This window comes from Chelmon rostratus, chromosome 1, assembly GCF_017976325.1.
Source record: "Chelmon rostratus isolate fCheRos1 chromosome 1, fCheRos1.pri, whole genome shotgun sequence".
Taxonomy (NCBI): Eukaryota; Metazoa; Chordata; class Actinopteri; order Chaetodontiformes; family Chaetodontidae; genus Chelmon; species Chelmon rostratus.
The window spans coordinates 15975089-15997751 of NC_055658.1; the positions used below are offsets into that span (position 1 = coordinate 15975089).

The following is a 22663-nucleotide window of genomic DNA, read 5'->3' on the forward strand; positions in this document are numbered from 1 at the left end:
CAAGGCAACTAAGGCAGAAAAAAGTAGTTAGTTGTGTTAACAAAGACAAAGAAAACGCCACAAACATAGATTCAGTTACCCAATTTTCAACATATACAGTACATATATACAGTCATGAAAGTTGCCATTCACTTTCCTCAATAAAACAACCTCCAGATAAAACTCGCTAAACAATCATTTTGAGCCTCACCGCTCTCCGTAGTAATTTGGTGGCATGAGCACTCTCTTGGAGGGGGCGGGGGCTAAGGAGAAACAGCTCGTGACGAAGAACTACAATTTTATAACACACCTGCAAGTCAGACCATGTATCAACTAGTTCAACTACGTCAAAACATTTTCTTAACAAAACTTTAGCCAACGTTGCATTAAGACATCTTGCTTCGAAATAATTTACACAAAAACCTTACTCTTTTCCATCACTTGTCAAAAATCCCCCAAAAGTGACACACAGTGATAATAATTCGTTTGTGCTGTTAGCAGACGGAAGAAACGACGCTAACGGACGCAGAAAGTTAGCTCTGACTTATTGTTGGCCCTGACATAATTTTATCATTGCTCTATAAAATTGTTGTGGCTAATATACTAACAAATAGTTGTCTACTCACATAGCCAACAGAAGCAGAGTGACGCCATCATCCCATCGACTGCTGTCAACCTTGTGAATGTAAGTCCAATAACCGTTACTCACTTGACATGAGCGGCAACAAGCCGTTAGCTTCATTTGTGACTCTGTCCGTCAGTCGGTGGTTCGAATGTGTAACGTTACTTACAATTTCTAAAAAACATTAGTTAGCTGCAAACATTAGTAGCATTGTCAGTCTCCTTTGTCTGAAATTGTTGTTAAATCTCAAAAGCCTCCATCGACAATCAAGTGAGAAGTTAGTGGGAGGCAGACAGTAGCTGCTTTTTATTGCAACTTGTATTATCACTTCATTGGTAGCATTGATACAGCAATGTACATTTCAATGTTTAGTCATGTAAAATCATTTAACTTTCATGGGACGACAACACAAAATGTGATCACAGGGGTCTGTCACAATTCTCCACTATTCAGGATGGTTTTATTTATTACTTCCTCAACTGCTTATCATTCTCACTATCAACCCTGAGAAGAGCCCAAATTGGGAAGAAACCAACTTGAGTTGACAATTCACTGGCATTTTACCAAGTCAGCTTGTGCGTATTGTAGCATTTATCAGTTTTATACATATCTTAGAGTAGAAGATAGCTCACTAGTTAAAAAAAAAAGATAATTTAATATTACATGTCTTACAAATTTCACATTGTTACTGCCATAGAGAAAGTCCCTCTGCATTTCTGGTACTGGCACATTAACAATTATCATGGAATTCATTTACTACACAATGTCCTCTGTAAAACTGTACATTCATAATGGATAAGGTGAGCAAAGCAAAAGGTTGTGGGTCAACCGTGGCAGGACTTTCTCTAATGTTTTGGGACATCAGTGAATATTCGCAATCCATGCATTCCTTGAATCTCCTCCTTGAGTGCCTGTGGAAGACGAAACAACACGCTAATGAGTAAAATTCAACATCTGCATGCATAAACATCTACAAATACTTCATAAACATGTGTACCAAAGTTAAGGGGGTAATCTTACAATCTCACAAGCATGGTTGACATGGACTATAGAACACAAGCGCAAGTACATTTTGTTACAATACAATTAACAACAACAAAAACAAAAAACTATTATATGCCATACATTATTTTGTACTGCCACAGGTAATATGGTGATTGTTGATGTGATTTACCTGATTGACTAATTGGTGTTGTTGAATGGTCCTTTTTCCTTTGAACTCACTGGACTCTATATGGATCTCATACATGGCCCCACAACCACCTGAACACAGCACGGAGTCAACACTGTCATTTCCCAAGTGTATGCTGTGTCCATCTAGTTTCTATAATAATTATTGTGATGTCTATACTTTAGATGCATTGGACATCTGGAATACCTCTATCTGATGTAACTGTGCAGCTATAAACACAAAAGCAGTCTTGGGTTTGACATTTCAGTCAGTGTAAACATCATGGCTTCAATGGACAGCTGGGACTACTTCAAACAGAATTAAAACTTCAGTATATCAGGCAGACTTAATGAAAAAAACAACAGAGGGAAACTGGATGTTAAGAGAGCCTCTACTCGACCTAAAGATGACCTCTGCTTGTTTAGACTTCTTCATACAGCCTTCATCAGTCACCTGATCAGATCCGTGTTTACCTGATATGTCCACAACTTTGAGCGACGAGGCTAACGGAAACTTCTCCTTCAGTATCTTTGCGATGCGGTCCTCTCCGTCCGTTTGTGTGGACAGACATCTCTGCACATGGCCAGAAACGATAACCTGAGGAGGAAGAAACGAGGTGCGATGAGCTGTCAAATTTAGCCAACTGCTGTTAGCATCTCAGACAGACCGTCTGATCTGTGGTGCCTGGGCTGATAAAAAGTGTATTTACTCGATTACTGCGAAGAACCCGAAGAGCAGAGATCATAGTGCTTGACAAGCTCCGTTTACAAGCCAACATTGTGCAAATGTGGCGTCAGTTTTAATCATGGGACGTTTGTTGTATCCGCACCAGTTACTCAACAAGTCATGTCCTCAAACTACTTCGTCGCAGTAATATGACGTCAGATATCCGGGTACTTCAGAGTTTGTTTTCTTTTTACCGGTCCTAATAAAACCAGCATAACATACATAATACATAACAAACAAATAACATATATGTATTATAACCACCGAAAATCTGGACTGGACATTTTTTACAATGATAAGATATATAAGACAAGATAAAATAGACAGTAGTATATAACGGTCTATAATTTTGATTCATAAAAACAAGAGTCATGTATGCTTACAACTTTAATTTCTACAGTTGGAGTGTCATATATGAAAGAAAAAAATATGAAGTATTAAGTGATGAAGTAAAATGATATATGTATGGAATGTGATAGTGACTGTGCGTAAACATATGGGAGAGACATGTTACTGTGAGTTGAATTCTCCCCAAAGAATTTGCTCCTGTTAAAATTCCTCTTTATTACATGAACAAGGTTTAAGTCCAGACTGGAGACAAAATAAACAGAACTTTTTCACATGCAACATGTACAAATTGTCCAGCCTGTGAGCTAATAGATCTTTTTCACAGCAGGCATTTTGATTCAACACAGTAAAAATGCCACAGGTGTCACTGATAATGTTAACGATGGCTCTGTTCTATTCATGTGTCCCAGTAAGATGTGAGAGTGTGACAGTGAGCCAGCATGAACAATGCCAGGGCCCTGAAACTGGAGCAGCTAAATTCGATTCAATCTTCAGTAATTTTATTATTTCCACATGTGCTTTTCCTGCTTTTACATATCAACATGTCTGCTGTGAAAAAGGCCTCTACCCTGGAGATGGCATACCAAAGTGAATTGCAGTTGTTTATGTTATTTGAAACACCTGTGCTTATAACCTTTTAACAAATTATTTTAGGATTTTTAGTTAGTAAGTTAATCCTGTGTAAAAGTAAAGGCTACTGTTAAATTAGTGTTTTAGTTCAGCCTTCCATATCAGTCTGAAAAACAACATCCCCATGGGACAATCAAAGGCTGTGTCTCCTTTTAAAGTTCAGATTTACATGTTCATGGCAGGAGCAGGTTGAATGAGAAGCTTATCTCACTCTGCAGGTTGTGGACCCATACATTAATGGAGGCAGGGAAGCATTAATGGCTGTTGACAGTGGGCTCTAGTGCCTTTTCACTACAGGCCTGAGCTTTGTTTGAAGAATTATGGGCACAACACAAAGCTGGACAGCCATCAAGGAAGCCATCCTAATGTTGAAAATAACCCTAAAGACCTGACTAGTGACAGAGTTGCTGACGTCAGTGCCCTTTAAAGATGTGATGTTACCAGAGAGTCTGAACAGTGTGCAGGTGCAGAGATGGAAAGTACCACTTTTCCCACACTGGCTATGATGGTTCTCTTCTTCAGCTGGCCTGGTTATGCTGAGGAGGACGCAGAGGGTCTCTCCTGCCCAGAGTACCAGGAGGGTTTTGACGGCTCTTGCTACGAGTTTGTGGCTATGCAGCACTCCTTCCTCAGTGCCCAGGGATGGTGTGAGCGAGGCGGAGGACACCTGGCCTTCATCCTGAACGATGAGACACAGCAGTTCCTTCAGAAGCATCTGGAGCCAGGGGAGGATTGGTGGCTCGGGCTGGCACCCGCAGCCCCGAACCTCACGCTCGACTCTGCTGCCACAGAGGGTGAGAGAGCGTGTGGACAGGGGGACCAGAATAGATACTGCATGACTTCCAATGGCTTTATACAGATGTTTAGTGAGTTTACTTGTATTTGAGTGCCATCATGTAAGCCATCTGGTATAAAAGTGCTTTTTTTATTCATAGAAGCCTGTAAAGTGAATACATTTTAAGTACTTTATATGCATGAAAAACATACATATGCCATATATATGAAAACAAATGTGCTATATCTGTGATCAATTATTATATCTAATAATTCAGTAACAACATTTTACAAAAAAATGGAGATTATCACCTCAGCTGCTATCTCATTAGGCAGCTTGTATGTCTGTTGTATAGATCTGTAATGTGTTTGTTTACTGACTTTTGTTTGTAGACTGGTGGATTTGGATATCTCCCTCAAGCAGCAGGTGTATTGAGAGGCATTTCTCATTCATTTGAACATTTCATTGGGCTTGCTGTCAAGTGGCCTGATTTACAAATGTGTCTTTATTTCCCCTTCACAGAGACTGAGTCTTTATCATTCATTCAGTCTGTCACCAGCTCAATCTATTGCTTTGTTGTTTTATGACCCCTAGATTGCACCTTTTAGCAAGCTTTTCCTAACATCTGTTGTGACATTATCTTCCACAGCATTTTGCCTGAATAGCTGAATTCAAGATACAAGTTTGATTTAACTAAGTGGTGTCTTATTTGCGTCCTTTCTCAGGTTCCCTTGCGTGGCTGGATGGCTCAGATGTCAGTTATAGTAACTGGATGAACATGCCAGATACACAAGCAGCCTGTGGGCACATCCTGAGACATTCAGGGTTCCAGTGGGAAGCCACAGGGAACTGTAGCCAGGAACTCAACTTCATTTGCCAGTTTGGTACATTCCCCTAAATAAATCAATGTGTAGCATTAAACTTATGTTGTCGTTGCTCTCCTTTTATAATCTTATCTTGATTTTTTTCTTCCCTCAGATTCTGGGAGATCTATCGCATGCGATGGCAAAAATGCAACACTGCAATGTGGTTCTGGTCAAGTTATAGAGATAGATGACAGCTTCTATGGCCGAAAAACAATTCACTACTGCCGATCCAAACTCACAGCCTTGCCCTCATCCTCCCAGGAGGAGTGCAGCTGGATAGATGTGATGGATTCTGTAACAGGTGTTAACTTGACAAATTATTTACTTAACTTGCCGCCTTGTAATTTAACAGGAATGATGGAACACTGTGTTTAAGTATATATTTGCATTCAATTGTTGTTAAAGCTGCTGTAACAAAATCAACACAAACTACGTTTTTCTTTCATACTTTGTCAATCACAAAAAGCATGACTGCCCAGCGGCTGCAGCAAAAAGGATTATACTTCCAGAAAAGACATGAGGAAAACCCCTTCTGGGAGCTGAGTAGATGCTCTTTGGAGTTAATATATACATTCACATTAGCCATGCTGGATGTGCTCATGCATTTACTAAGCAAATAGTTGGTGTTTCCCCATATTGTTAATGCACCTCTTTAAAGAGATATTGTCTGTCTCGTTAGAGGGTTATACAGACACTAGAGAATGAAAATTGAACAGTGTCATTTACTTGAATCATCTGTCATTCCAGCTCATTGCCACGGCCTGCAGGCTTGCCAGGCCCCAGTGGATCTGAGCTCTTTTGGTGAACCATGTCCTGCGCTGGGAAGTTACCTGTCTGTGGAGTACAGCTGCAAACATGGTCAGATTCGTCCGTTTTACTTCCACTATACATAGACTTTTCCACTCTAAAATAACACTGTAGATAATTATTCTGGAGAAGAAGAGTGGACAGTATAACTTTGGAGTTAGTCATAGTCAGTTAATTTTGACACCCTTAGACTATGTGCCTTGTGTTTCCCTTCCGTGACACAACCAAATGTCTTATCATCTACTTTGCCACCAGAACGAGTCACTGAACTGCACTCGCCCCTCAAGCTAAACTGCAAGATGACTTTCAGCTCAATCAAATGATTGCCCTGCAGACGTAACTAGAGGAGTGAACTCAGATGAACTGTGTATTTGCTGTAACATGGAACCTAAATTAAAGCTGACGAGTGATTTCCCCACAGGACTCCTCCTGCTGATGACTAAGCTGGCGGCCGTCTTTGATAATGTCACCATCACTGTGAAGTGGCTCCTTCATCCTTTTCAGGGAAACCTCACGTGCACATTGCATGCTGGCGATGGCCACACTATTGATCCATACAGCCCAGTAGAGTGAGCAAGACTTTGCACCACACCAGATAAATAGATAGATAGGTTTTTATTCATTAGCTTTATTTATGTAACTGTGTTTAGCAACTGTGTATTTACCCTTTCACTTACAGGATGGAGAGCACTGTGATGCACAAATTCAGCCATCCTGGTGTTTTTATGGTTGGAGTGGAGTGCACTACCAGTGAATGGCATGTCACAGCCCAGAAAGCCATAACCATTCAGGAGCCTGTTGGACAGTTTGGTGTTATTAAGTGCAATGGCAGGAATATATCAATAGGTGGCACTAAATGCAATGCACTCTATGGCAGGCCTGTTCAGATTGAGGTTATGGTGGAGACAGGTGAGTCAGTCAGACACTGTAGGGGCATAAATGCTTCAAATAGACCACTTATCAAAAAATACAGAACAAAGTGAATGCTTTTTTTTCTTGAATAGGTACAAATGTTTCTTACACAATTCAACACGAAGACCACTTGGTCGCAAACTCGTCCGTGGAGAGCGGGATCACACCTCACAACATTACACTAAGTGCAGGCGTGGTGGAGAAGCTTGGACATGGCTGTCACAACATGACTCTGGCTGCCTCTAACGGGGTCACAACCCACACAGTGTCCACTGGTCTAGAGCTGTGTCTGCTGGAACCTGTCGAGGGCTTGCAGTCCTCGGTGATAGCAGAGGACGACGATTGTCCCAACTCTGCTGATCTCATCATTGGTGTTTCGTTGGCACAAGGAGCCCCTGTGGAGCTGCTCTTCACTCTGACTGGAGCCAGGGACTCTCTCTCTGAGACCAGAGGCATGCTCAACGGGAGCTTTCAAGTTTATACATTCTCCAGCCCACTGCAAGGTACTTACAGCTTCAGCCATACAGTAATCAAATGGAAACAGTCACCAGTATTGTAGTACATGATATATGTTCTCAACTGTTTTGATACAGGATTGTTGAAGGTGAACGTACGAGCTGTGAATGCTTTCTCTGACTCTGATGTGGACGTGGACTTAGAGAACATACTTCAGGCTTGCCAGAATTACTCTGACCATTCACTTGATGAAAATGGAGACACAGTATGTAGAAGATTAGCGTCAGACTTAACCTAACATTAAATTATAAATACTACGTTCAGGTGTTTGCTTGTTTCTGTTACAGCACAATGATATTGTTTTCATCTGCAGACGGGTAATATGAGTGTCGACAACTCTGATTTGAAAATAATTGCTGCTCCAGAGGCTTTGGTTGACGACTCTCAGAGTGTCACACTGAGCGCAACTGGAACCGAATCACTACCCAGCAAAGGACTCGCATTTGAATGGAAATGTAGTAAGTACAATTAATTCACAACTAAGTATTTTAAATGAGATTTAAATAGTTGAACCATACTTAAAGTGATGATATGGGGTGAACACAATCAGAAGAACACTGGTAACCCGAAAACTAAAACCTTTTAGAGAACAGTGAAGCTTGAAAGGGTCTGTGTTTGCCACAGTGTGATCATTGTCAGTTGGATATGAATTTTACATCAATTCATTGCTGTTCAGCTCCTTTTGATTCTAACAGCATCCACGTGTCTGATCATTTGCCAAGTGTGTCTTTGATTCCTCCCCATGCAGCCATCTCTGTTATCTCTGAACCAGCCCTCAGCAGTCGAGGGTAATCCCAGTTTGGTCTCTAGCTGCCCGGACACTGCTGTATTTTTCACACAGCTAGATTTGGTTTCCCCATCTGATCACCAGTAATGGAAGATAAGAGCGCCAGGACAGTTTGTCCTTACCAGCGTAACTTTCACTTTCCAGCGTTGATCACTAATACATCCATAATCATCATATTTTGATCACAATGATCAGAAACCTGCTGATGGTCTTCTGGTTTCATGTATTCTGGTTTCTATCAGCAAACTCCAACAAGCATATTTGTGGTTTCCCAGTTTCTCAATCATATGATGTTTACATGCTAACAACAAACATCTAATCTCCAAAAACCTGATCATAGCTCAAACATTAGTGCCCATGTGACCACATTCACTGTGTCAAACAGGTGTCAGTTGGTTCTGTTCTACTGGGTTGCATGGTGTTCCTGTTATTTTGTCCATCCCCTGTAGATATGCCATAACAATACTGTAATTCATGACATTTGTCTTCATACATCAGCAGCACTGTAAAAGTGTTGCCTCTGCTTCTTCCCATACAGAAGGAAATTGCAAATGCAGAAACAAAACAAAGGACGAAACTCACGTCATCGAAAAAGATTGTCTTCCAAATCCCTTTGATATGTTCAAATACACTTTCATTGTGAGGAGAACGACCTGGTTTAGGAAATGGGATAAACTTGCCTCAACTTCAAAATGCATCACTGTTGCCCCGAAAGAATTCACAGACGTCACCATCAGGTAAAAGGCAACGATTTACCAGACAAAATATATCAAATATCCTCAAAGACATACATTTCATATAGAGTTGGATATAGTCTATGTATATTTGGAATAGGTCAGAGTTATATATTTACTTTTGTTTTTGCAGTTGTGATGATTGTGCTTCAATAAATGTGAACGACCATGTAAAGCTAAGACTGAGCTGTGTGTCAACTTGCCCGGACGTCGTTTGGTACACTGAGGACCCCAAACCTTTGACCGTAAATCAGCATTTAAATGGATTTTAAACTGTGGCATTAAAAGATTAGTGTGTCAAAACATTATTAACCAATAATCTTTTCCCAGGATGACCTTGAGACATGTTACTTCAAAGCAAGAAGAAGGCCGCCTATTGAGAAGCAGGATGGCAACACTGAATATGTTGTGCATAGCCAATATCTGAAAGTTTCAAGGGACACAATGCACAACATCAGTGTGATTGCATATGGTGCGTTTTTAATTCCTTAATAGAGGATTAGTATAAATAGGGCTGGGGCCCTTTTGAAACCTAGTTTTTGTTCAGAACTTTACTTAACTTTACATTACTTTTTACTCCTTCTGCATTTGAAAGAAGCTGATTAATTGATTTACAAAATGCATGTTTGTTTGTTTTTTATAGGCAAGAAGGTGCCAGGTTTTGCCAAGTACACGCTTCCAATACCAGGTCCTGAGCCAACTGAGCAGGCTTCAACTGATGCACCTACAGAGCCCAGCACCCCCTCATGTAGCATCTCTCCACCGTCAGGAACAGTTCTCGATGCTTTTGACATTACCTGCAAACCAAGTGCTTTCTGCTCCGCAGGCTGTTTTTATTGCTTCACAACAGACACGGGTGAGAATGTGCACTCTTGTCTCTTGATTTAATTCACTTTTAAACAAGAAAAAAAAGCTCTGTTACAAGGCAGGGAGAAAGGAGGACAAGGCAGCAGGAGGAGAATACAGCTGTAGCGGTAGATCAAGGTTTGCTGATGTTAGAAGCAAAAGAGCTGAGGTTGAAATGATGCAAAAGCTGCTGTGAAAAGTTTTGACTATATTTGATGAGACTATTTACAATCAATTGAGAATTCTCACAAATTGTCCGTTTTATCTTTTAAGGCCAACATCTGCGCTGCAGTAATGCACACGAGGTGAAATCTGTCTTCCTGCCTCTCGGAGATAAGAACAACAATTACAGTTTGTCTGTTGTGGTGACTGTGAAAAATGAATATGCGAAAGCCACCACAACTGTCTCCACTCAGGTTTGTCGTCAATCACTAATCATGTGTCTCAGAGGAAAAAGGAGGATTAGAGAAACAGGTTTCTAGCTAACAGTCTATGAATATTCAGAGTGACTGTTAATATTTCTCAAGGTGCGGACAAGCAGCTCCAGCTCCTCAGTGGAGGCTCTGCAGTCTGCAGTGGAGGATACTGTGGGTCAGTTAGAGCAGCAGGGTCTGCTCTCCGGTGAGGCTCTTGGACAAATATTTACTTCAGTTTCTGATATGCTGAACGCAGAGGCCGGCCAAGATCAGAAGGATGCAAGGACGAAGGTAGCTGAGTGATATTTGCGAGGCTTACAGCTCGAGTCGTGAGCACCATGATGTTGACCAACACTTCCCTCTTTTACAGCTCAGAGAGCAAATGCTGACCAGAATGACCACAGTCCTGCTGGACTCACCCAACAACACAACTCAGGAAGTGCAAGTGACGGCCAGAGCCGTGGCTGGACTCACCCACCGCCCAGATGAACTCAGTCCCATTGCTCAAGTACAGTAGATCAGTACAGCAGTATGACAAGTGACATCTGGAGATGTGAAAATGCTTGTTATAAGAAAACACAGTACAGATAAATAGGCAAAAGTAGGACTAATTTGGCTAATTACAGACTAATATAAAAGCCTGAAAAATTTAGGTTAGGTGTTGTGTCTTTAACATTTAGGTAAATATAGCAACACCAATTGGTGTAAATGGCCTCTTCAATCCATTGTTTGTTTTAAGCATTTGTAAGTGAGTATGAACTCTCTGAAGCTTATGCCCTGTTTAGGCTGCAAGACATGACGTCAGCAATAAGTACAGTCTGATGCAGCGTGCAGACCAGTGTATTTAAGCATTTTCCACTCTTCAACTTTCTCAACTAGCACATGAAATGAAATGTTTTGGCCTCAGTATAATACATGTTCATCAGCTCTTTTGAAAGTTGCACACAGATTCTCTAACTCTAATGTTTTTGTTGCTGTATTTCCTCTCCAGGAAGAAGCGGGTTCATTGTTGGTAGACCTCAGCTCCTCCCTCAACTTTATCAGTGTTAATCAGGACGATGGAGATGATGGAGAAGTAGTGCAAGCAGCTACACCAATAGTTGAAGCAGCCAGTAATATCTTGAATGTTTCATCAAATGTAAGGACAAAACTATCATTGCCACTACTAAGTATCTGTTTTTTCTCTCTCTCAGTCCTCTATGGTCTTTATCAAACAAGATATAATATGTTTTTTTTCAGAAAAAAGTCTCAGATTTTCTTCTCACTGGGATAAACAATGTTCAAAGTGCTTTGCTGAATAAAAGAAAGCTGAATGGAGACCCTGCCATCATTGATTCTGGTCAAATCAGTGTCTACGTCAACAGGTAAGAGATGACTGGCACTGGCTAGAACATGTACTTAACTATAAACTACAGTTTGCTGAAACTACTAAGGTTCTGATTCATCTTCCTGCAGAGTGTCTCCAGAAAAGATGAAAATGCAGGATATAAATGTCCAGAAGAACAGCTCCTCCAGATTTTCCTTTCCAACACTGCCTGCTCATATTGTCTCTCCAGAGGAGCCAGTGGATGTCAGAGTAAGTGTGTGTGGGGTGGAGGGAAATGGAAAAAATGAACATTTGATGCACCGTGATCTCAGTATCCATAATGCCTGGAGCAGTTAAAGCTCCAGGTAAATAAATAAAGTTCTTGCGTCAGTTCAGTTACAAATCTGCATCCATGCCTTTAATGCTTGCACAGAATATGTAGCGTTGAATCTCAGAACTTTGGTAAAATCTGACATGTCTACAACTATGGAACTAACAAAAAAAAAAATAGACTGAATAAAGCAATCTGAGTCACAGTTTTGCACAATTTGTATTTTTTTGTATGCCCACTTCCTTCTAGATGATGAGTTTTGAGACGAATCCATATTCATGGAAGGAGGAAAACATCACTGGAACTGTAGGATCCGTCTCTCTGACCAGAGTGGACGGCACTGTCATCCCTGTACAGGACTTACCTGAAGAGATAGAGGTAATATTTCTTTTTAGAGATACTTTTACAGTTACCTTGGATAATGTTGGTTGGCTATTCAGAGTAATGTGTTTTCTGGCTTTTCAGATTCTTCTACCACGGCTTGACGTTGGCCAGGAGAACAGTACAGTCCTGGACCTTGCCAATTTCAGCACATTAATAATTGACGTTCCCTCGCCGGATGTAACACTGGTGCTGAAAATGGAGCCATCTGAAGACATTTCCTTCATGCTATTCCTGGGATTTAAAGATTATCCAAATGATGAAAATTATGTGGCCAAGACTCAGATCCCTCGAGAGAATTCAACAGAAGGTACAGTTAAAACTACCAGATTTACTTTTTGTACCATGCATGATTTAGCTAAAAGTCACATTTAAACTATATAGCTGGAATTTATCATTATCATCACAATCAAAATGTGATGGTGACATGTTTGGCATATTGATTGATTGCCATTGCTCTTTTCGGCTTTTTGGCCTTTCGTTCATATTTCGTCTCCTTTTTAAATAAAATGACGTCTGACAGGCTTCAAAACACTGTATGTTTGCCACAGATGCAACAAACTTTTCCCACAGGAACAATCAACACAAACATCAGTGAGCAGAATTAACACAGTTAGGTTTCCATAGCTGACAGAGACATAAACTGTTATCAAGTAACTACAGGTCACATCCCTGTAGCAACCGTTGAGTAGCTATAAACTGCCATTTACACTGATATCAGGGAGGGGATATGAAATTCATAAGAGGGAATTTGTTACATATTTATGACGTGTGTGTTTTTGTGTATGAATATATCTGTCATTTAAACACAGAGGAGAAATATACCTGGGTGCTGAGTCCCAAAGACAGAACAGGAGATGTTGGAGTGCACTACCTGGTTGTGAAGCCCATTGTAGAGCCAGGCGTCAAATCCATCAATGCCACTGTCACTGTCATTTCCATCGCTGCCCAGTGCAAATACTGGAATGAAACTGAGTCTTCTTGGAGTGAAGATGGCTGCAGGGTGAACAACAAAAAAAGATCATACATCCACAGTGGTTGTATCAGTACAGCTTTGAAAAGTGAGCTGTGACGTTTGACCAGCTGTTTTTTTTTTTTTTTCTTACAGGTCGGTCCACTCACCACGCCTTTGGTCACTCAGTGCCTCTGTAACCACTTAACTTTCTTTGGCAGCTCTTTCTTCGTCATGCCGAACTTGGTCGACGTGTCACGCACTGCAGAACTTTTCGCTACATTCACTAATAATCCTGTGGTGGTGTGTTTTGTTGGGGCCATTTTTGCTGCTTATCTCCTGGTAGTTGTGTGGGCACGCAGGAAAGACATCCAGGACTCAGCCAAGGTAACTGTCTGTGAAGACTCTCACCACATTATATTGTTGAATTTTAAATGCCAGACCATTTGGGAAGTTCAGTTTTCACTGCTCACATATTTAATATGAAATCCTCAATGTGTCGGTGCCTCAGTAGAATACCCCATTAGAATTCTGCATTTGAGACGTCACAACAGTCTAACAGTGGGTCAAATTTTATGAGCTCATTGTATATTTTGTGCGTTAAACCTTTTCAACCAGTGACTGCAACTATCAGTTACATTTTAAGAAATATAAAGTACAATATTCTTTCAGAAAAATTGAGTAAATGCTCATGTGAAGTAACTGTGTTTGTATGCAGTGGTGGAAAGTGGTGGTACTAAAAGTGTTATCAATATATATATGAGTACAAAATGTAAAAGTATTCATTATGCAGAATGGCCCACTTCAAAATATTGTATGTTATATGTTACTGAATTATTATTATTGATGAATTATTTCAAACATGACTTTAATGTTGCAGCTGGTAAAAGTGCTGCTATGTACTGCTTGTATCTAATATTACATCCTAATTTATTTGTTGATTTTATTCTGGATTATTAATATTAATCTGCAAATTACTTTAAGTAACTAGTATCAATAAATGTAATTGAGTAAATAGTACAATACTTGCCCCTAAGATGTAGTGGAGTTGTAGAAGAAAGTAACAGTAGATGGAAATACTCAAGTAAAGTACAAGTACCTCAAAAGTGTACTTCAGTACAGCACTTGAGTAAATGTACTTTTCTTATTTTCTACCACTAGCTGGATGAAATACCTGCTCTGCCCCACTACTACTATGAAATGCACTGACATTAAGACACTAAAATATTCAGACCGGTTATTTTATATACTGTGTGTTTATGGTAAGTATGTTTGTGTGTGACAGAGAACACCAGTGCTTGGATTATATCATACATGATCTATGATTTAAACGCCTTTCATTACTTCATTTATTTTACATTTGATAATTAGTTGTATAACATTGAGGTAATGTGTTTGAGGTTATCAATTTAAAAAATCCCTAATCGCTATGTCTTCGTATTCACTCGTAGGTCAAGATAACAGTGCTTGAGGATAATGATCCCTTGGCTGAGTATCGTTACATGCTGAATTTCAGCACAGGGCATCGGCACGGTGCAGCCACCTCCTCTCAGGTCAGTAACGCCTGTTAAAGCTGAGACTCACAGAAACAAAACCCGGCGGCTTCTTCTGTTGCACAACATTTCTGATGCTGACACACCTCTGGACATCTCTGTCCACCGTGATTGTTTTAGGTGACGATTACTCTGCAGGGTACGGAGGGAGAAAGTGAGCCCCACCACCTGACAGACCCCGAGAAGCCAGTGTTTGAGAGGGGTGGCGCGGACATGTTTCTGCTGACCACACACTTTTCTCTTGGAGATCTGCAGAGCATCAGACTGTGGCACGACAACTCTGGAGCACACCCTGCATGGTACGGCTCAGAGGGCAAATCTGATGATTGAAACAAAGTTAAGCGTGAGTTTGTGCTGTTGCTATAACGTCAGTAGATAATTATTGTTGTTACATGCAGGTATGTCAACAAAGTAATGGTGCAGGATCTGGATAGTGGTCAGAAATGGCACTTCTTGTGTAACTCCTGGCTGGCTGTAGATGTGGGAGAGTGCACTCTTGACAAGGTCTTCCCAGTCGCCACGGAGATGGATTTGAAGAGGTTTAGGTAAGAATCAATCAAGGAATGACTTGATTTTATATCATTGTTGATTATTAATTCTCCTGAATCCAAATGTGCTTTTTTTCAATACTTTCTAGTAACCTGTTCTTCATGAAGACAGCCAAGGATTTCCGTGATGGCCACATTTGGTTCTCTGTCATCAGTCGGCCTCCCTGCAGCACGTTCACACGTGTGCAGCGAGTATCCTGCTGTTTTTCTCTGCTGCTGTGCACCATGCTGACCAGCATCATGTTTTGGGGCATCCCTGCTGACCCCTCTGAGCAGACCATGGACCTTGGTAGGTAACAAAACACCAAATACATATTATTCTATTGTAGAATAGAATACTTTTAAATTAGCTGTGTAAAACCTCCTGAGATCCAGCTCAAAACACACAGAAAAGATCAGATTATTCCTGGTTTTCAGCACTAGCATGTAAAAATATTTCTGATTGAAATATGTCTACGGCTGGGACAGCTGTCATTGAAACGCATCCCTTTAAACTTGATTCACGTTGCAGGCCACATCGAATTTACCTGGCAACAAGTTATGATCGGAGTTCAAAGTTCAATCATCATGTTTCCCATCAATCTCCTCATTGTGAGTATCTTCAGAAACACTCGTCCTCGAGAGAAAGCCGCCAAAACAGACACTTCCAATCAGGGGAAGACTGGCCGAGTTTCTCCCTCACAGACTTCTTCCCCTCAGAAAGAGTTGAAGGACATTACACCAGACACGGTGATCAAGGTGAGGAAGCAGATATCCTTATCAGTGATTTAGAAGTAATAATAACTCCCTGTACATATCAAAAATGTGCTTTCTCCATTAGGATATAAAGAGAATTGCTCAGTCACTTTCAAAGGCCATGAAAAGTCCGCTGCCCGACCTGGAGCTCCGGCCTGGTCAGGCTGACATCAACGCTCTGCTGTCTCTGGTGGAGGACATCATCAGACAGCAGAACCAGGCGGCTGGAGACTTCTACACTGACGCCTCAAAGAGGGAGCAATCTGCGATCCTCAGTTTACGTGCAGTTAATCTACAAGGTAAACAGCACCTTTATCTTCACAGTGCTCTTGATATCATGAGTTTCTGGCTGGTCCAATTGACCAGACTCATTAAGAAAAAATGAAATAAGTAAATGAATTGATACAATGGCCATTCAATTCACAGGAAGTCGAAAGATAAGTTTGTTGATTAGCTACAAATATATGCAGTATTTTACCTTTCTGTCTCTTTAGACTTTTTTTAGTTTTGTTATTTTCTTCAATGTCAATTGGATATAGGACAAACTGTACCTTTTCTTTGACATACAAATGAGATAGACCAATCTAATGATGGTGATGTGATGTAATCTGGGTCGTTGTCAGTGATCGATTATTAGGCCATAACTTAGTTTTTGTATTGCTACGGCCGAATTATGGTTTCATTTGCTTGAAAGACAAATGAAAAATAAATGCAATGACCTCTGAAAATCCCTCTGAAGTAAAAATGAATCATGTTAATGAAAAATATAATTTCTCGGAATTTGTAAAGTAGAAATATTGAGGTTTATTTTCTGTTATACAAAATAGGTTACCCTGAATGAGAAGTTTTAATTGAACTGTTGATTTCTTTCCTCCTAACTGACTAAGACTGATTTTTGCATGGACAGAAAACAGTGTGTGTGGAAGCCCTGAGAAGACCTCAGACGAAGTTCAGAAGAAGAGCAACAACAGCAGGTACCTGTACAGGCAGCTGCGCCATGTTGAGAAGGAGCTGGGGTTGTTGGGACCATCTCGCTTTCCAAACCCAGGCAGCTACAACCGAGCCATGCAGCAAGTTCAGGGAATGAAGGGCCTCCTGGAGCGCAACCTCCCCTCGTCCACCCTAGACGGAGACCAGCTCGATGGCAGCCCCAGTCCAGAGGAGAGCGTCAACGGAGACTCTGCCAAGAAGTGCTGTCAAGGAGGGCTGCCATGGTGGTTTGTGTTTGTTGGCTGGATACTGGTGATTGCAACCAGTGGTGTGTCGGGATACTTCACTATGATGTATGGGCTGACGTACGGGAAAGATCGCTCTATAAGCTGGCTCATCTCCATGTTGGTCTCCTTCTTTGAGAGTCTCTTTATCACTCAGCCTCTGAAGGTGAGTGACATTACTGTCATGGTCAGAATAAACAGGATGACATCAGTAGCATTGCAAATGTTTGACAGTAACTCATTAAATGAGCTTGGTATCTTTCCAACCAACGTCCAGCCTTTTTTTGTGTTATGCTGATACATTTATCATGTAGTGACTACAATCATTACACTATTATATTAATTCGACTACTTCTTGTCACATCCCCTAATGCCCCATAGAGCAAATTATAACCCAGATTCCAAAAAAGTTGGGACACTGTGTAAAACATAAATAAAAACAGAATGCAGTCATTTACAAACGAACTGTGTTTACAGACAAAGGTTTTACAAAGTGTTCCCAAGCCCCTGTAGCAACGTCCTTTATGCAATCATGTGTTTCACAAAGCGTTGAAGCTCGCTGCATCCTTGCTTGTGAACGACTGAGCCTTTCGATTGATCGGTTAATTTGTTTAAGTCTTTTTTATTAATTCTAGTTTTATTGTCAAATATAATATCAATTAATGTATCGCTTTTTGAATGCTTGCAAAGCTTCCCAGGCCAGAAATACTTCCCAGTACTACAGTAAATACATGCTGTATTCATAATACAGTGATCATTATACGGTCCTCTGGTACTGAATTCTGAAACTCTTCCATCACAGGTTCTTGGTTTTGCTGCTTTCTTTGCTCTTGTTCTGAAGAAAGTCGACCAGGAGGAGTACGGAGAGCCTCAGATAGATGAGAGTCTAAGAAACGCAGGTACACTCTTTCCAGTTTTCCGTTATTGTTGCATCGTTTTGTGTGAAAAAACAAGACATATCAGTAGAGTATTTCTCTCTCAGCTGATCCTGACGCAGTGCGTGCAGCAAGAAGAGACAGCACATGCAGTTTCTATCAGCCACCACCTCCCACTGACATTGAGAGGATGAGGAACAACATGGTAAAAGAGCAGAAAGTCTTCGCTCTCATAAGAGAGATTCTTGGTAAGTGACCCACTTTGATACATAACAACCCAGAATGCAACGTATTGAAGGTTGAGATACAGATGTAAAATGTTTGCTTTTGATGCAGCCTACATGGGATTTATGTGGATGTTGCTCCTGCTGGCGTACGGTCAGAGGGACCCCAACGCTTACTTTCTGACACAACACATCCGGCAGAGCTTCAGCAAAGAGATCTCAGACAGTATGAGTATTCAGGATGTGTTTAACTGGGCAAACACAACTCTGCTAAGCAACCTGTTTGGAGAACACCCAGGTCAGTATGTTGTGAAGTTATCATCTGTTGCACATGACTGCTTTGCATGAATTCCCTTTAAGATTTACAAATTCTTGTGTACTTGACAAAATGGAAATAACACGGAAATGACTCAGCTTTTATCAATGTTATTTTAAAGTTAATTTGGTAAGTCAACAGGTAGCTAATCTCAGTTTATTGTTAACTTTGGCTTCAGTGGCCTGATGATAGCTCTGGTCCCTGTATTATAAGGCTCATTGTTTTTGTATATTGTTGTTTACCCTCATTTCCATTAAGTAAATTGGCATCAAACAAACTACAGATTGGATCCAGGATGTCCCTTTCCAGTGTTGCGAAGGTCGATTTTGAAATGTAATGTTACAGTTTCCTAGTTACCCTGTTAAAAATGCAATAAGTAATGTAACTATTTGTTTTACTTCATCATTACTTTTTGACACTTTTCTAACAACAAACCCATGTTGTCCAGAAATATGCCAAAAGAAGGCATTTATGCAGAAAAAAAAATGCAAAAGGCATTCCTGAACAGAATATATTTAGATGTAACACTTTTGTAATTACCAGCATTTTGATGAGTAATTCTAATTTAATTACATATTTTTCACTCAGGAACTGTAAGGGATTACAGTGACTTTTATTCTGTAATTGACACCATTACATGTAGCAAGTTACTCCTCAACAACTGCTCCATTCATACCCAATCATGATACTATCACCTGTTACCAATGAACCTGGCGTTAAATTCAGAATAAACATATGTTTAGAAAAATCAATGAAGTTGATGAGATGAAACATTAAATATATTGTTTTTGTGCTGTTTTTAGTTGAGTGCACATCAAAAAGGATGAGCAAGTTATCACATTTTGCTTCTTACTATACTACACACAGTATACAATATGTGACATCAGCAGTATATTTATGTAGTAAAATAAATATAAAATACCTTCAAACATTCCCTGTCATTAAGTGTAAATAGTGTAAAAAATTAGGTTAATTGTGGCCAAAACTACAATTTATTTGGACTGACCATCGCAAATGGGCTGAAACTCTGTCTCAGGATTCATCACAGATGGAAACTCCAAGCTGGTGGGTAACGCTCGTCTTCGCCAGGTGAGGGTGCATAAAAACTCGTGCCACGTGGCTCCCTCCATGCAGCAGTCTGGGCGGGACTGCCACGCTCCGTACTCGTGGGAGTTGGAGGACATGGGCTCCTACGGTCCAGGCTGGAGCCACTTTGTGGGTGATAATGCCTCACTGAACCTCCACAGCCCGTGGACGTACCAGTCGCAGGGTAAACTGAGGGCCTACCCCATCTGGGGTAGCGTGATGCTCTACAGAGGAGGAGGGTTTGTGGTCGATCTGGGGCCAGATTTACAAAATTCCAGCAGGTGGGCTACATTCAGGAGCCACTGAAATAGAATGACAGATGATAGGTAAACAAACCCCAAAACAAAATAACTGAGTGACAAAAATAATTGTTAGTTGCAGTTTACTGATGATAGAGGTGACAAACGCATAATTTATTGTGCATTCACCCTAAAACAAAATTCACATTTGTGTTATTAACAATATAAATTAATACTACGGCTTTAGATTGAAGTGTTTTTATTTGCTTTCAACGGACCAGTGTGCAGATTTAGAATACTCATAACTATGTGTTCCTTAGTGTATAATCACCTAAACATGAGTATTGTTGTGTTTTCATTACATTAAAATGAGCTCATTATATCCACAGAGGGAGCAGGTCCTCTGCACACAGCACATGTAGAAATCATATGATTTAACCTTACTTTTCTCTTTGTAGATCCCTTCAGTACCTTTATGACAACACCTGGTTGGATGTGTACACCCAAGCGGTCTTTGTGGAGTTCACTGTGTACAACGCCAACGTCAACCTCTTCTGCATTGTCACACTCATGCTGGAGACCACAGCCATCGGTGAGTAGTCCATGTTCAGCTACTGTGTGAGAGCCAAGCAGACGTGTTAACTCTTATGAGAACCATGTTTTCTGTCACTTTGGGTTTCCTCCAGGAGCTTTCCAGTTCCGCAGTGAGCTTCAGAGTGTGCGTCTGTACCAGTCAACCGGTGGCCTTCACATCTTTGTCATGGCTTCTGAAGCCATCTACTTCCTCTTCATCATCTATTACATGTTTGTCCAGGTATGAATTCATTCTGCCTTGAATTCACTACCATTACTACTGTACAATAATTAAGTTGTTCAAACTTAAAACTCCTCTCCTCCTGACAGGGAAAGCTCATGAAGCAACAGAGATGGACTTATTTCAAGAGTAAGTGGAACCTGTTGGAGCTGGCGATTATCATTCTCAGCTGGAGCGCGCTGTCTGTCTTCATCAAGAGGACTTTACTGGGTTTGCGGGATATGGAATACTACCAGAACAACAAAGACCAGTAAGCAAAAGAAAAAACCCAACTCATACACGCATATAAGCAAGGACTCTATCTTAACATTGGTATGAGCAAGTGCATTTACTTATTTATTTTCTGTTTTCTAATCTGCAAAACAGTGTAGAAAGTTAATGCATCTCATACTTCAACCTCAGAGAGAATACCTTATCCAGCGAATCTGTTATTTGAACTGAATTTCAACGCCATAAATAGGAAAACATTACTAGATCTATTATTATTCCCTCCATCCATTCAAAACCCTTTTCAAAAGATTGATAAAACAAGGCTCAGTCCTCTCATGCTCTGTTTCTAGATACGCCAGTTTCCATGAGACAGCCAAGGCTGATGCAGTGCTGGGGTATCTGATTGCCTTCCTGGTGCTGTTGGCTACAATCAAACTATGGCACCTACTGAGACTGAACCCAAAGCTGCAAATGATCACAGCCACGCTGCAGCGAGCCTGGACTGATATTTCAGGCTTCCTGGTGGTCATGACCATCATGTTCCTGGCCTACTCCATTGCTGTGAGCAGTTTCCCACACTCAACATCAACACATGCTGTACTTTCTGAAAAAGAACGCAAAAGGTGGTTACTAACACAGAAATTAACTTTATGCAGTCTAACCTGATGTACGGGTGGAAGCTATACTCCTATCGAACCCTGCTGGATGCTGCACAGACCATGATCAGCCTGCAGCTTGGCATTTTTAACTACGAGGAGGTTAGTATGAGGCTATTATAACTGTACCACAGCAGATTATAACAGCTGACCCTTCTTCAGTGTATGTCTTCCTCCTGTTCTTTCAGGTTCTGAATTACAATCCAGTGCTTGGCGCTTTCCTCATTGGCTCCTGCATTGTGTTCATGACCTTTGTGGTGCTGAACCTCTTCATCTCTGTCATTCTGGTGGCATTCAGTCAAGAGCAGATACATCACAAGGTAACTCAACCACACTGAGCTTGAGAAGTCTTATTGTGCACATATTGTAGAAGAGGTGAGCTCATACCATGGCAGAAACAGCCTCACATGACTTGATACTTCTTGACTTACATATATTACTCATTGTTCCCACAGCCATCAGAAGAGGATGAGATTGTGGACCTGATGCTGATGAAACTCTGCAGTTTGTTCGGACTCAAATGTAAGAAACAAGATGGCGTATGCCTACCTGAGAGGCCAGTTATTTCATCTGCTTCAAATGATGGACTCTCAACGATTTCTTGAGGGTGGAAATGTTCCTCCACAGTCATAAAGAAGTTTGACAGACCTACAAAATGCTTTGCTTTAGTTTTTGCTTGTCATAGCTTGCTTCATTTATTCAAACCAATGTTGTTGCTTTGTGACTGAATATTAGCCCTTGCAAGTCTATACATTATTAGCATTTCTCTCTACTGCTGCAGATCTGTCACTGTTGTAGGAGAAGCTGAAACACTGAAAGTAGGAACTCAGGATGATGTTTGGCACTGATACACTGTATTTAGGCTGCAGTATATTTTGTTAAGCAAATAAATTTGTGTTTCTGTGACTAAATCTTGCACAATATACTTTTACTCTGTTAAATAATTAATATGCTACAAATATGTATGTAATTTTCATCAGCTGTCTGATTACACTTGTCAGTCATGTGCAGTAGTTAATAGTACAGCGACATATTTAGCAACATGTTACAGTAATGCATATATTTTTTCACAAGTATTTATGTAGCAT

General features: G+C 40.7%; 2 protein-coding genes across 2 annotated transcripts; one reads left to right on the forward strand and one right to left on the reverse strand.

Annotated features, from left to right (window-relative positions):
• Positions 1 to 855: 855 nt before the first annotated feature.
• Positions 856 to 2629, reverse strand: bola3 (bolA family member 3). Its single transcript, XM_041941457.1, has 4 exons — positions 2482 to 2629; positions 2246 to 2369; positions 1776 to 1864; positions 856 to 1512 (listed from the first exon to the last, which is right to left on the reverse strand). Exons 1-4 carry the CDS (start codon positions 2548 to 2550, stop codon positions 1447 to 1449), a joined length of 348 nt encoding a protein of 115 aa, XP_041797391.1. The 5' UTR covers positions 2551 to 2629; the 3' UTR covers positions 856 to 1446.
• Positions 2630 to 3981: 1352 nt separating this feature from the next.
• LOC121608559 (polycystic kidney disease protein 1-like 2) lies at positions 3982 to 22180 on the forward strand. Its single transcript, XM_041939888.1, is given in 38 exon segments — positions 3982 to 4270; positions 4977 to 5135; positions 5230 to 5418; positions 5865 to 5975; positions 6346 to 6493; positions 6604 to 6833; positions 6929 to 7339; positions 7430 to 7557; positions 7666 to 7810; positions 9517 to 9729; positions 9993 to 10135; positions 10247 to 10426; positions 10506 to 10643; positions 11127 to 11273; positions 11354 to 11499; positions 11591 to 11711; positions 12022 to 12150; positions 12238 to 12463; positions 12966 to 13156; positions 13262 to 13492; positions 14557 to 14658; positions 14779 to 14957; positions 15057 to 15203; positions 15296 to 15495; positions 15718 to 15944; positions 16027 to 16240; positions 16849 to 17321; positions 17958 to 18054; positions 18138 to 18278; positions 18367 to 18552; positions 19607 to 19937; positions 20354 to 20487; positions 20582 to 20709; positions 20799 to 20959; positions 21270 to 21480; positions 21576 to 21677; positions 21764 to 21895; positions 22031 to 22180. Coding segments are annotated over 38 exon segments (6990 nt in total).
• The last annotated feature ends 483 nt before the right edge of the window (positions 22181 to 22663 follow it).